Genomic DNA, 14,454 nt, shown 5'->3' on the forward strand with positions numbered 1-14,454 from the left:
CAAAGACATTTAAGCTTGCTCACAAAAAAAAAACACCCTGCAAATAATCGTTACTCATTTTTAAAAAAATTATAATAATAAAATATTTGAAATGTGATATAAAGTTCAAATTATTCGATTTTTTTTCTATTTAAAGCTTCCTCAATCCTTTTTTATCTCATGATATAAACAATTTGATAGTGGGAACTATCATTTTCTAAAGCTCTAGTCCAAAGAATTCTTGGATGCCTGTAAAAAGTATCTTCATGGTATTCCTTGTTAATTTTATGTTATTATCATTTAATATCAGTGTATTTTTGAACAGAAGAAACTGAAATGATGGCCATCTATCTGGTCTGAAACAAAAATGTACTTTTAACACCAAGCTTGTTCAAACACACATTTTAGAAGCATTGATTGTAGTTTTTTGCTATTGTAGCTTTCCACTTACTTCCTCTGAAGGAGGCAAAGGCAAGAAAATGACCTGGTAAAAACATTACACTCAGAAGATCAAGATGCTCTAGGAAGTCACACTTTTGTTCTTGTAATGTCCTGTGGTGCCACTTATATAAAGTTTTAAGACCATAGCATTTTCTTTCTCTTCTGGTAAAGAAATTCTTTTACTTTTTCTGTTAAAAGACTTTCACAGTGTCTCTTTGAATGGAAGATCTATTTCTGATGCCCGGGGCTATACAGAGTCACAAGGGTACAATATTAATTATGGAATATATACTGTTGCTGGCCTTTCAAATAATCTTTGGTATGTTTCAATTTGCTGTATTTTTGTAAGACACTTCAATGAAGTCACACTTGGATTTTTTTTTTTTTCATTTCACCATCCTGAGGTGAGATTGATGGATGCATAGATGGAAGGAAGGACTGCTGTTGAACCTTGAACAGATTGTTTTTAGCATTATCTTTTAAATCTAACATTCTTTGATTGACCTTGGCAGACATATCAAAAGTATTGTCTTGATCTCGCTGAATAAAGCTGTCTTTCCCCTTTTTAGCCAATATTTCAGTTGGTTTTGGTGGTTTGAGTTTTTCAAATATTTCCAGTTACAATGAAGTAGTTAACAATGTCAGTCCTGTCTCTGATCCTCTCATGACTTCCTTTCATCAAGTTTCAAAAGATATCAAGTCCTCCCTTATTTTCTGCCCCTGGAAAAATTTCTTGGCCCTTTTCCATGAACTTCATTATTTCCATTCACATTGTTGTATGCTGTCATCAAGCGAATGGACTATTCATCATGTGTAAACAGTGAGTTACAAATGGGATTTTGACTATACTAACCTTTGTGTTTTACTAGTAGAGCAGAAAAGACTGCTTCTGTATGAAAGGGAGAACCTACATATGCATCATGGTTGCCTTCAAGTGTTCCTTTAGATCAGTGTTTCTCAAACTTGGCGACTTTAAGTCCTGTGGACTTCAACTCCCAGAATCCCCCAGCCAGCATAGCTGGCTGGGGAATTCTGGAAGTTGAAGTCCACAGGACTTAAAGTCGCCAAGTTTGAGAAACACTGCTTTAGATACATGAAATATCTACAGATCAAATGATCAAATAAACCAAGCGTCATCTTACATAACAACTCAAACTCCAAATACATCTGAATGAAAGAGTCAAAGTAGTGGTGGTCTCACAAAATAAAGCACTGGCTCAGGGCTTCTTCAACCTCATAATCAGGATATCAAGGCAATCTGGAGAAGCTTCCTCAAAGATTCTTTTTAGTTGACTTCCGGACAATAAACACTGAAAACCTATTTGATAATTCACTTACAACTTAATTATATTAATTGGATCTAACCCTTAAGACTGTGAAACCCAGGGGGCAATGATCATTCAAGGCAGTTTGACTCAGCCTCTTCCCAAATACAACCCTTGACACAAAAAAGAAGCTTGCTTCTTTTTTCAGAGATCTAAAAAACAAGAGCTGGATTATACTGAAAAACTAACAGGGACAACAGTTTATCAGTTGCAATGTCAATGCCACATATCTTCTGGTAACGAAGGTATCCACAATAGATTTGCTTAATATGTGATGGATATAACTAGTAGTGTGCTGGACCAACTTACATCAGGTCATGAGAGCTGATAGTTGATTTTCTGCAATTTTGTTAACCTGCTGAGAGCAGAGCTGAGCCTTGACATCTAGAGTGTCAGTCAGCTCTTCCTCATCTAGCGATGCTGTGTGGCAGCAGCAATGGCGCTAGCAGAGCTGATTTTTGAACAATTAGCAGCACACCACTGAGTATAACTAACCCGCATAAAATATATACGTAGAACAGTTATTTTGAATATCTGTGCAATATTTCACCAATAATTTTTCATATAATAGCAGTGGCCACACCAGCAGAAGTAGCAGCCATATCACCAGAATTATTTAACATGCTTACTAGCATTCAATATTGCTAAAGATGAGCATATGTTTACAGGTGTGCAATTCACATGTATTCACGTGTCATGATAAATATGGGAATACCAGGCCCTTTCCCGGACGTGTGATGGGCATATTGTCCATTGTACACTGCATTTCTGAAAAACGATATAACTACTTTAGCTAGAGAAAATTAACTTGTGATTACTCAGAGTAATAATTGTATAACTGATTTCATCACCGATATCTTAGAGAACAAAGCAGGGTTGAAGATTCTTTAATCCTAGAATATGAACTTGTGAATTGGATAATACTGACAATGTCAGGGGGGGAAAAGCAGGCAAATTAAAATTTTCAAAAGAAAAACTGTGGAAATATTAAAGAAATAACATGGAAGTTTTGGAAGAGCTCCACGAGGACACAAGTGTTGGCAGTGATAATAAACCATGTGGAATAGAAGCTTTACATTTAGAGCAAGGAGAAAGATAAGGAAACAGAGACAAAGCAGTTTTATTTTCAAGGAAGGACCTCATGGTTATTTGGAAGCACACAGCAGCTACAAGCTATTTTCTGGGCTCCAGCTTTGATTACAAATTTAAGACTAGGTATCAGCTTCAATACATGTCAGGATTTTTATGCAGCTGCAGGCAATGAGAGGATGATGGGAGGAACAGATGCCTAGGCATGCAATTCTCGGGACTTGGGTAAAGTGCAGCAAGACATAAAAGAAGAATGGGACTTGGGCGACGCCTAGGGGAAGGGCCTTCTCTGTGATGGGCCCGACCCTCTGGAATGACCTTCCCCCCGACATTAGAATGACTACGGATCTCCGCTCCTTCCGTCAGAAACTTAAAACCCACCTGTTCCAGCTAGCCGGCTTGGCCTAATTCCACCTATCCCACCTCAGTTTTATTTCTAAATTTTATGATTGGTTTTATGGTCTGTTTTTAACTTTTATAAATTCGTACAGGGGTTGTTTAATCTGATTTTTAGCTATCTATACGATTGTTTATATGTTTTTTTAAATTTATTCCTGTACACCGCCCCGAATCCCTCCGGGGAGAGGGTGTGGTCTAGAAATCTAATAAATTATTATTATTATTATTGTGGACTTTTGGCTATCACCTTATCTTTTTTTTTTTTACTCCACTCCATGTTGCTGCTGCGGTAGACATACCAAATGGTTGCAAAACATGTAATTTAGAATGGAGAATCTAAAAGTGAGACTTCTGGTACATTATAAATATTCTAAAGAAAATAACAACAAATTGGAGAGAAGTGAGGAACGGAAGCAAAGAAGAAAACAAGCTGCAACAAAGATTTCACATACCTGTGAATTTGTAAGAAGTTGAGCTCAACTTGAAGAAGACTTCATGTGACTTCCACACTAACCACGGCAATGTGCAGTCAACTCTCATTATAGGAGTGTATTATGTTCTCAGCATTTCCAAGAGATCAATCACAATGCTAATTATTCTTATGCTAGCAGTCACTTTAAAGAGAATTGTGTCATATTCTATATAATGGAATCTTTTTTAGCATAACAACTTCTAATGCTTGTCTAGATACAAGGAGAAAAACAAATAAATGTGTACCAAAATTAATGCAAGCACAATCAACATTTCTAATATTGTTAGAGGTATAATTTTAGCCTTTAAGCATTTCATATGTTTATCCCATTTTTCTGAGACTTTAGTTTCTTACTACAAACTACAGGATTTTGTGCAGAATTTCAGAAGTTCACAACACAGCATACAGCATTACTGGTGAAGGTTTTTTGTTTGCATTTGTCTCCTTTTAGATAGATTTATTCATTTACTTACTTACAATATTTCTGTAGTTCTGTGTGGTTCCCAATGGTTCACATATTAGGTTATAAAAAACAGAAACAAAATAAAACTGTTAAAACAATTGCACCAGTTAAGAATAATCTATATCTCTGCAGGGGCTGATCGGTGACCATAACAAATGATTCTTGAATTACATTGTCTTTACATCGTTTCCAAAGGACATCAGCATGGGCACAAACCAAATCTCGAAAAGAGGCACTTCCAGCACGGCAGTGCAGAAGCATTGAGTCTAACATCCCTATACAAGATGAGAGCATAAGATGTCTATTTGCAGGAGACAGTGTTTGATGGCCAAGCTGTTAAGAGCCTTATAGCTAGAGCCAGCATTATGAGTTGTACTCTAAAGCCTACTGGTGTTTTAAAGCTGTTGTAGCTCTTACTCACTAGAAACGCAGGCCACAATGTTTTGCTCCAATTGCAGTTTCCAAATAGTCTTCAAAGGCAGAACCAGATAAAGTAGATTGCAGTACTCTATCCTGAAAGTGATGAGAATGTGTTTGTTTTTGATCGAACAGGATCTCTATCTTACAAATGTTTCATTTCCTTAAAGACAATGCAATTCTAAAACTTCACCATGCAAATATTATACTGAAACCTAGTTGTAATCCTACGCTCAGTAGCAGGGCAATACCATGAACTCTATAAAAAAGAAACCAGTACTATTTCTATGAGATCTACCACAACCCTGCAAGAGAGACTGGGCACAAAACAAGACAAAATCTGTTATCGCTGCCAGTATTATGAAGAAGAAGTGGAAATTGTGAAATTATTTCTCTCTTATCTTAAACTTAAAGGGTGTTTTTTAAATAAGAAAATCAGTTGTACATGCATGCCCTAATTTGCATAGCTCATTATTTATACTGCTAGTAGAAAAGGTTTAAGGTGTTTTTTGTGAAAGTAATATAAATGAGACCTTAGTTATACCTGTTGAGGAAATGGGTTACCAAACAGTCACAAATGCCTCTGTCTCAATCTCGAAGATTTATATTAAAAGCCTGTTAATAATTCTTGTCAAGGGTAGATTCTTGAGTACTACTAGACATCAGTTGTTAGCTCAAACTTCTGTTTTTGAATAAAGATTTTTATCGTGCATATTATTTCACATACAACTCAAAGCAGCAAACACACCAATACTCCTTCCTATTTTCTCCACAACAATAATCTGTGATGTGAGATGGACTGAGAGTGTGTGATGGGCTCCAAGTTAGCCCCCTGGTTTTTCATGCCCAAGGTGGGACTGAAAGTCATAGTCTGCTGCTTTCTAGGTTGACATCTTAGCCACTACACCAAACCCTTTGTTCTTGAAAAACTCAGATGTAAAGAAAGCCCATTTTAAAAGTAACTTCAGACAGGACAGAAAATCAATATATCTCAAAGCCTTTTTTTGCAGAAAAATGATGAGAATGAAAGATAAGTCTTAATGTATACATTTAACTAAGGAAGTATAGTAGTACAGAAGATAGAAAAACAGGGTGCCTTTCTCTACAAGGCCTTGATTTGAAGCCCTGAAATCTCAAATTTAGCTATTACAATGAAGTCCTGTTGTAGACAGACCTGTTTTTTTTTATCACCACTTAAAATCTAATTAATCCGTATTGAAGCACAAAGATTTCTGTTGTTTTTTTTTAGGTGAGGGGTCATAGAGCTTTCTTTGTTCATCCTCAGACTTGCAATCATCAGGCATTGGGGATATAATTTTACCAAGCAAATTGAAAGGTAACAGATCAAATCCTTATCACAAAACCCAACTCATGGTTAAGCAGAGTCCTTCGTCCTTTGCAAGAAACCTTATATTCAGGAAGAACAAAAACATGTTTCAGAGTTCTTAAAGGGTTAATAGTTAAAGTTTATATTCAGGAGAGCAAAGAGCAACCACCATCGGAGCTGCAGCCACTATATAAAGTCAAAGTTCCAAAAACACTGGTCAAAAGATTTTCCAGCCAGTCGATCGCATCCTTTACAATGGCTTTAGTGAACCGAACCATAATGCAGTTAGCAGGGATTTTATTTTGCCTGTTAGGATGGGTCTTATCCTGCCTCACAACTTATTTACCTCAGTGGAAAAATCTCAATTTAGAATTGAATGAATTGGAGATCTGGACAATGGGACTCTGGCAAGCTTGTGTGGTCCACGAAGAAGGGGGAATGCAGTGCAAAGAATTTGATTCTTTTTTAGCTTTACCCCCTGAGCTCCAAATTTCTAGGATTCTTATGTTCATATCCAATGGATTAGGACTTTCTGGTCTCTTACTCTCAAGTTTTGGATTGGATTGTTTAAAGATTGGAGAACAACAACAGGATCTAAAGAAGCGGTTATTGTTGCTGGGCGGAATATTCTGCTGGATATCAGGAGCTGCAGCCTTAGTCCCAGTGTCTTGGGTTGCTCATACCACTGTGCAGGAATTTTGGGATGAAACTATTCCAGACATCGTTCCGAGGTGGGACTTTGGGGAAGCACTTTTTATAGGCTGGTTTGCTGGATTCTGTCTCATTTTTGGAGGCTCATTGTTAAATTGCAGCGTCTGTTCTGTTGATACTCAATCGTCCTCAGTCCATTATACAGTGGCAGGTGTGCTAGATGCTTGTCAACACTTGGAAAGCAACAACAGACCCCAAAGTCTAAGAGTCTGAGAGACACAGGACAGCCTATTTTTCCTTTCATGCACTGAAACACAGTGTGCAGAACCTTATTCCAGTTAAGATTAAAGGACGCTTTGTTCCTTACTCGATTAATTACACTTGCGTTTCTATTATTTTTCCTGAACTTTTTATTTCAAGAGTACTGTTATCCTTCTTATTACAAGGCTGAAAATGCTGGCTTCATAAGAAGAGTAGATTAAAATGACTATAGAACACATCATCATGTATTTTTCTCTACTTCAACTTAAAATGTACTGTAAAACAAAAATATACAAAGCTCAAATAAGTCATAAAAATATGAATCCTCATATTACACAATCATACCCTGCTAAGTTTGGTACTTGATTTTCAGAAAATGATTGTTTTTGTTTCCCTACTGTCTTAAAATTCAAAGACTATTTTCATTTAAACTTTCTGCTACAAATTCAAATATGCAGCAAAATCTTTAAATAAACGTTTAATTAGCAATACTGGTTAATAGATTCCAGTTGTACCTACAGACGAGGATTCATCTTAAAGCATGGAAAACACCAAGGTTTCCCCCCCTTATTTGTATGCTGTTGCCTCTACCTATTTTTAAGATATAAGGGAGTAGCTAACAAAATATTTTAAGTAGATGTAAAATACTGGTATTGTAAAGAATCGGTTCTGTTGTGTTATATGTTAATATTTGAGTGTTAAGTATATATGATCCCAATATACTTTCTAAAGTCTGAGGAAGACTGTATTAATTTTACTGTGTGATGACAGCATTCTTTTTTTGTTTACATCTTTTAAAAACTGGATTGCTTCTGTGCCATCCATTTATAATGTGTAATGTCTTTTATTAAGCAGCTCCAAGTTGCATAATTGAATTTGCAAACTTAAGAGTGTTAGGTTAATTATATTTGTACTTATCTGGAGGAAAACATTATTGAACTCTGTGGATTTGCTTCTGAATGAATATGAATTCAATTATGTAGTTAAATCTATCCAAGTAAGGACTGACTATTGTTCCTAAATAGAAGTAAAATATTAATATTTGAACTGTATTTTCAGTGTAGAATGGATCTTATGAGTCTAATACTTTTGAAATCACAATTTGTCATTTTTCTGTATTAAAATATCATTGGAAAGAACAAATAATCTAAATGTAAGAACATTTACAGAACCTATTTACAAATAGTAATAACACAACATTTCTTCAGTGATCCTCAACTCAAACTCTATCAGTATATTCACAAATGCTAAAACTTGCATACTTCTGATTATATTGCTTAACAGGAAAAGTTAATGGCATTTTATAAGAAAATATTATTAAACCTATTAAGCAGCTTACAAGGCACAGCCTTATTTTTTATGAAATGAAGGAAGATGCTCTGGAAAGCTACATAGGTAGTGTGAAAAAGAAAGAAAGCATATAATATAAAATGCATTTTTTTTTTCTTATAGCTTTGCCTAAGGAAGTAAAGGTTTACAGAATTTTAACCCGCTTCCCAAATGGACAGTTGGTCTGATGACAGAACATCAAGAGTAAAAGCTACAAAAAGTGTTAGTTACACATGCATTGATGTGCTCTGTTGCTCTGAAGTATGCCCACCATTGAAATTTGATAGGAGGCTACTCAAAAGATAGCTGTCAGATGGGAATGTGAGAACACACTGTTCATTGGTTACCAGTGGATTTCTACTTCTCTGCACAGAATTGATCATAATTCTTTTTCTTAGGCCCCGGAAGAAATGCATAGAAGAGTTTGTCTTTTTGACAATTGCTAAATCATTTGAAACAAAAAGAAAAAAAATCTGCCAAGTATATTAAAATTAAATTTTGAATGAAAATTACATCTATTTCTTTTTAGCATAATCTACGTTTATGTAGTTTGATTTGTATTATTAGTTAAATAGCCACATTTCAATGTATTATATAAATGGATTTAAGATATTATTACCTTATCTATCATATATGAAATGCATTTTTAAAAATGACTTCTCTGTATTACAGTCTAGTTCCCATTCTGAAAATAGAGATGGACCTTAGTTTCCATGAAAAACTGCATTTAGTAATATAAAATGAAAACAGGGCATGGATTTTGCTGCATTTCTGAGTTTCAGATCCAGTCAGTTTTATATTATCTTAGTGTGTAAAATGTTATTAGGGAAAAAAATCATACACTGTCATGGATTATGGTTTGTGTAAGACCTCACTTATATAAGTACAGCTTACATAATCATTGTTACTCAAGAAACCATCCATCCATAATGCTGATCACCATTATGACATGGTCTTATTGGTGATATTTTATATGAACATTTGCACAAATCACGTAAACTTGATTTAACTGGTATTGGTAAAGAACAGAAGCATGCAAAAGTTACTGTTAAAAAACTATATTTTTCCAAATCATTGAAACAATTAAAAAGTGAACAAAGGTTAATCTAGGTGATGTGTACATATACAGACAATATTAGGATAGAAGACATTTGTGATACAACCTGATTAAATATTGAGTTCAGTTCTGAGCATTTAATACTTAAATATAACATAATTGTATAAAAATTGAAGTTTAGTTTCATCCAATAAAAGATTCGCTAACACTTTGTTCATTTGGTTAAACAACATTGTATAATACTTGTAATATGATGTGCAGGATTGTACTGAAGTAAAGATAATCAAGATATGATTACATTTGTTCTATTCTCTGATAGGTAACTTTTATGATAAAAATGATATTAGTGTAGTATGAGACTTGACTGGTATTTGTCCATGATCACGGTTTTAAAAATTGTTTCAAATGCTAAACAGACTTTGTGTAAGACTTCCAGGACGTCAAACTGTTTTCTTAGTTGAGGTTGCTGAAATTTTACCATGCCAAAGGCGGCATGGATGGAAGATCTTTTTTATAAACAGCCAACAAAATTTGTCTTGCCAATATATTCTTCTTTTTGTTTCTCTCTAAATATTGTGGCATACCTTCAGAAGAGGGAGGTACATTTGTATGTGTCCCTAAAACAATTTGCACAATAGCTTTCTTTCACCCGCAAATTTAAAAGTGCAGAACTGAACTATATTAAGCTGTACTGTACATAAATAAGACTGAAAATAAATAAATCACAAGATACAACTCTATACATCATTCTAAAACATTATTATACTGTATTGTCAAACTGAGAAGCTGAAATTATCAGCCTTCATTTCTATATTAAATAACTTTGTGACTTCAGCTTTTAGACCTTGACCTTGACGGAGTAAATAGCATCTACATGTTTAGTTCACTTCTAAAAGAGGGTTAAAAAAAGAGGGGCATACAGGAAATATTAAGCAGTTTCCTACTTTCAAGTAGAAGTAATATTGAAAAGATTTTAATAATTACACAGTTGTTCATAATAATAGGAATCTTTGGGAGATTTATAAAAATAAATTAAGACATACTAATTTATTTCCTTCTGTAATTCTAAGGATGGCAATGAACATACTGTAAATGTTCTCCTATTTTTTTCAACAATGCTATTATATCCTTGAAAAATAAAATACAGCAGTTCATTATACAATTATGTTGCAAAATGAACAAGTACACAATTAGTAGAAGTCTTTTTGTTTCCTCGGTATCTTTTTGTGTGTGTATGTGAATATGTATCACATACAGAACTATGTGTCACTTTTCACCAAATGACTTTAAAACTGCCTAAATAACTTTTATGCTGTCATTATCTTATGTTTCATAGCTTGGAAGCAATAGTTACATTGTTTAAATAGCCTGATCTTATAAACTGAGAAGTTCTACTTTAGTCAGTGGGGAGTATGGCATGCAGATTTAACTTAGTAAAGACACGTATCACTACTAGCTCTTCAATCCCTTCTTAAGCAATTAGATGCCTTGCTTTGGTCTGATCTTCAAAAAATGTGACATCACTGTGGCAACAAAGTGTTAATCACCATGTGTTTCATTATTATGACATCATAACTAATCAGTACCTGGTTATCAGATGAGAATTACCAAGGGAAGTGAGGATGCCAAGAAAATCTGTGCCTGTATTATGGCTATGCAAAACCCCTTGATGGACTGAATGAAGCAAAAGTCCTTGAAGAGATCCTTCCAAAGTTTTGGCACAGATTTTCTAGACTTTAAACATGTTCATAGACTCTGCACATGTGCATACATGCACGACAACTGAAGGTCAGCTAGAAAAGTACCTCTACATAGAAGGATGATTGATAAAGCAGCCACTTCCAATTTGAGCTCCTGGAAGATGTGCAGTAGCTTCCTCAGCAATTTGAGAAAGAGGGGTGGGGTGGGATTTCAGATGTGCCCACATGTGCTTTCTGAAGCACCTTTTCAAATCAGAATGGAACATCTCGCCACAGCCAACTCACCATGGCCAACTCGCCATAGCTAATTTACCATGGCCAACTCACAGCGGGGCAATTCTCCACAGCCAACTCACCACAAGACAACTCCCTGTAGGGCAATTTAACAATTCAATTTAATTATTTAAAGTAAATTAAAAAATATTTTAATTTTTGCCATTCACACTTCATTCTATCAGTCCTTTTTCATCCTTTCTTTAATGATTCTATTCCACAATTTCTTTGATATTGTGATATTGATATGATGTCCCACAATTAGTTGGCTGCAGTAAGTTGGCCATGGCAAGTTGGCCTCCAGTTGGCAGCGGCAGATTGTCATAGACACTTTTCAAATACTTTGCCTAGTACCTATTGTAAACTTGTAGCCAGATTTTGGACAATAACCAACTTTTTAAAAAAATTACCTTGTTTTAAACCTGTTCCTGGTTTAACTAAGGTTATTGATCATGTTTCATCCTTATTGTGCTATAATTAACTTAGGAACCAATTTTATTTAATGTTAACCCAACTAATATTATTTTAAGTGCTCATTATTAAGGTTTCTTAGAAGAAATCTCAATAGTATACAATGGGTGCTTAGATCAGTGTTTCGCAACTTTGGCAATTTTAAGATGTGTGGGATTCATTTCCAAGATTTCCCCAGTGGGAGTTGAACTCCACACATCTTAATGTTATCAAGGTTGAGAAACACTGCCTTAGAGAAATAAATTTGTTAAGAACTATTCTTGTGAAAATGGGTCTGTTTGGGCTCCATGGATGTAATTATATTAATAAAGTTTTACTAGATATATTTACACATTAGTTTTAATTTTCATTCTTTGAATACTCAAGATTTAAAATGGAATTTGAGTCCATTTTCCTAAAACAGCTGCCATTTGAGTATTATCAATTTTAAAACATGGTGGGGTATACATACTTCCCTCGTGTTCTGTCCAAGCTCTAAGATACAGTGAGATTTGAAATACAGCCCCAAATTCAGTACATTCAAAAAGGATACTCTTCCAGCTTAGTATTCTAGGCCTCTCCTTCATTAAAAAAAAAAAAAAAGGTAGAAAGGGAAAAAGATTTTTTGTCAGAGTTGAAAGTTCCCATGTAGACAGCAGAAATCTAAACAGAACCTGTATGCCCTAGACCCGTGATGGCGAACCTGTGGCAGGCGTGCCACAAGTGGCACGCGGAGCCATTTGTCAGGGCACGCGAGGCGCTGCCCTGTCAGCTGGCCAGCGCGCATGCGCACGCTGGCCAGCTAAGTTCACCTTTTTAAAAGCTATTTTTCGCCTTCCCCAGGCTCCAGAGGCTTTATAGGACCCTGGGGAGGGCGAAAAGAGCCTCCCTCGCCCCCCCCGGAGGCTTCAGGGACTGTCCCTGAAGCCTTCAGAACGCTTAAAACCACCCTCCGAGCAAAACGGAAGTGATTTCCGGGTTGCTCGGAGGGTCGTTTTAAGCGTTCCGAAGGCTTCAGGGACTGTCCAAGGCTTCCCTGATGCCTTCGGAGCGCTTAAAACGACCCTCCAAGCAACCCAGAAGTCACTTCCGGTTGGCTTGGAGGGTGGTTTTAAGCGCTCCGAAGGCTTCAGCGAAGCCTCTGGACAGTCCCTGAAGCCTCCAGAGGGCCTCCGGGAGGTCGGGGGATGCTCTTTTCGCCCTCCCCAGGCTCCTATAAAGCCCCTGGAGCCTGGGGAGGGCAAGAAAAATGTAAAAATGGGGGGGTCGTGCGTTGTGCGCGCATGTGCACTGGGGGGTCGCGCATTGCATTATGGGTGCGGCACACCCGCACTCGACCCCACTGCGCTCCCCCCACTTGTGGCACGCGAGCCAAAAAAGGTTCGCCATCACTGCCCTAGACAGACCTGCTGGCATGGAACAGGAGTCACATTTCCTGAAAGCTATGTAAACAACAACTACTACTACTACTACTACTACTACTACTACTACTACTACGACTACCACTCTTTTTTCCCCAAAACTTATTAGATGGCTTAACAGCCATTTTCACAGTCTGAACTTGTGAAAAAAAATAAGCAGGTAAATGAAACATATGGGACACATTGCTTAATATAGAGCAACAGTGCAGTTCATACATAGTAGGATTTCCTTCGTTTTTACATATATAAACTGTACAAAGTTAACCTCATTGGCGTATCAATGTATATTTTGCTTTATATAGAGAAAAGACAGAGGGAACAGTTTGCACATCTGAAATGTTACATTAGAGCACAGTGTATGTATTTTATAAACAATATCTACAATTGAATTCAAAAATATGTCTTTAAAAGATTGTAGAACAATAATATAAAAGCATTCACTTAAAAAATGAACAAAACCTTTGATGGAAAATATTGTTAGACATCATCAGCTGGTAGAGCTGGTATGCTTATTCTAGCTCTTGTGAAGTATGCCATCTTCTCCCTTAAAAATAAATGTAAGGAAAACAAAAACGTTTTTAAATATAGAACAATATATAATAGACTCCAATACTAGAAGATAAAAGAATAAAGAAGCAAATGACAATTTGCATCAAGACACTATATAACAAATCCTTAGTCTTTTAATATACAGTGATTATAAATACAATTTAACTGGATTCAAGTAGGGCAGTGCTCAAATGATATTTCTGTAAAAATATTTAATTTTGCGACCGGCCACCTAACTAGTTTAGAAAGTTATGCAAGACACAATGTGATCTTCTTCTATCAAGGGCTTCCATAGATTCTCTCTCTACCTGAAAAGCAACATGGTGAATAAGAACATAAATGTTGATTACACACCAAGAGTTGGGATTTGTTTTGGGAGATTTAAGTCGGCTATGTAGATTGGACGGATGAAAAGGATAAGATTACAAGTGTGTTGCATTCCAAGGAAACAGAAGAGATGGAGGCAGGAGGCACTTAGTAACCAGAGAAGTCAATATAGAGGAGGGTGCAATAAGATATGCAATCCAGCATTTCATTACTCACCCCATTGGATTCTGTTAAGCACTATGGCAGCATTTGGAATGTAACAGTAGTGGTGGAGGTTATTATCAACCTTAACTGGCACCAGGTTTCTGTTTGTGCTAGCTGGTAATGATGGCAAGGTTCCAGTAGAGTGTCTATCTTTATGCATGAGATCAGAGTAGACCCAGTGCAGCAATGCCACTAAGCCCCTTGGTCACCTTTGCGCCACTGTCGCTGCAAGAAGTAGTGCATAGTGGAAACCTGAGATATGCCTGGAGAGAGCTGGGGCAATTAGAACAGAGGCAGTGTCAACGCCTAAGGCGTTTCCA

At 36.2% G+C, this 14,454-nt stretch overlaps 2 protein-coding genes across 3 annotated transcripts in view; one reads left to right on the forward strand and one right to left on the reverse strand.

Moving 5' to 3' along the window:
• Window positions 1-5,015: 5,015 nt before the first annotated feature.
• On the forward strand, window positions 5,016-8,781 carry LOC309395191 (claudin-22-like). Its single transcript, XM_081959152.1, has one exon. It carries the CDS (start codon window positions 6,168-6,170, stop codon window positions 6,834-6,836), a length of 669 nt encoding a protein of 222 aa, XP_081815278.1. The 5' UTR covers window positions 5,016-6,167; the 3' UTR covers window positions 6,837-8,781.
• Window positions 8,782-13,037: 4,256 nt separating this feature from the next.
• WWC2 (WW and C2 domain containing 2) overlaps window positions 13,038-14,454 on the reverse strand; it is a 167,774-nt gene continuing 166,357 nt past the window's right edge. For both annotated transcript variants that reach the window (XM_081959150.1, XM_081959151.1), the window contains exon 23: window positions 13,038-13,598. In XM_081959150.1, coding sequence (XP_081815276.1) covers window positions 13,532-13,598 — 67 coding nt within the window. In that variant the 3' untranslated portion in view covers window positions 13,038-13,531. The remainder of the gene's footprint in view (window positions 13,599-14,454) is intronic.

This window comes from Natrix helvetica (assembly GCF_964273705.1).
Source record: "Natrix helvetica genome assembly, chromosome: 7".
NCBI classification, from domain to species: Eukaryota; Metazoa; Chordata; class Lepidosauria; order Squamata; family Natricidae; genus Natrix; species Natrix helvetica.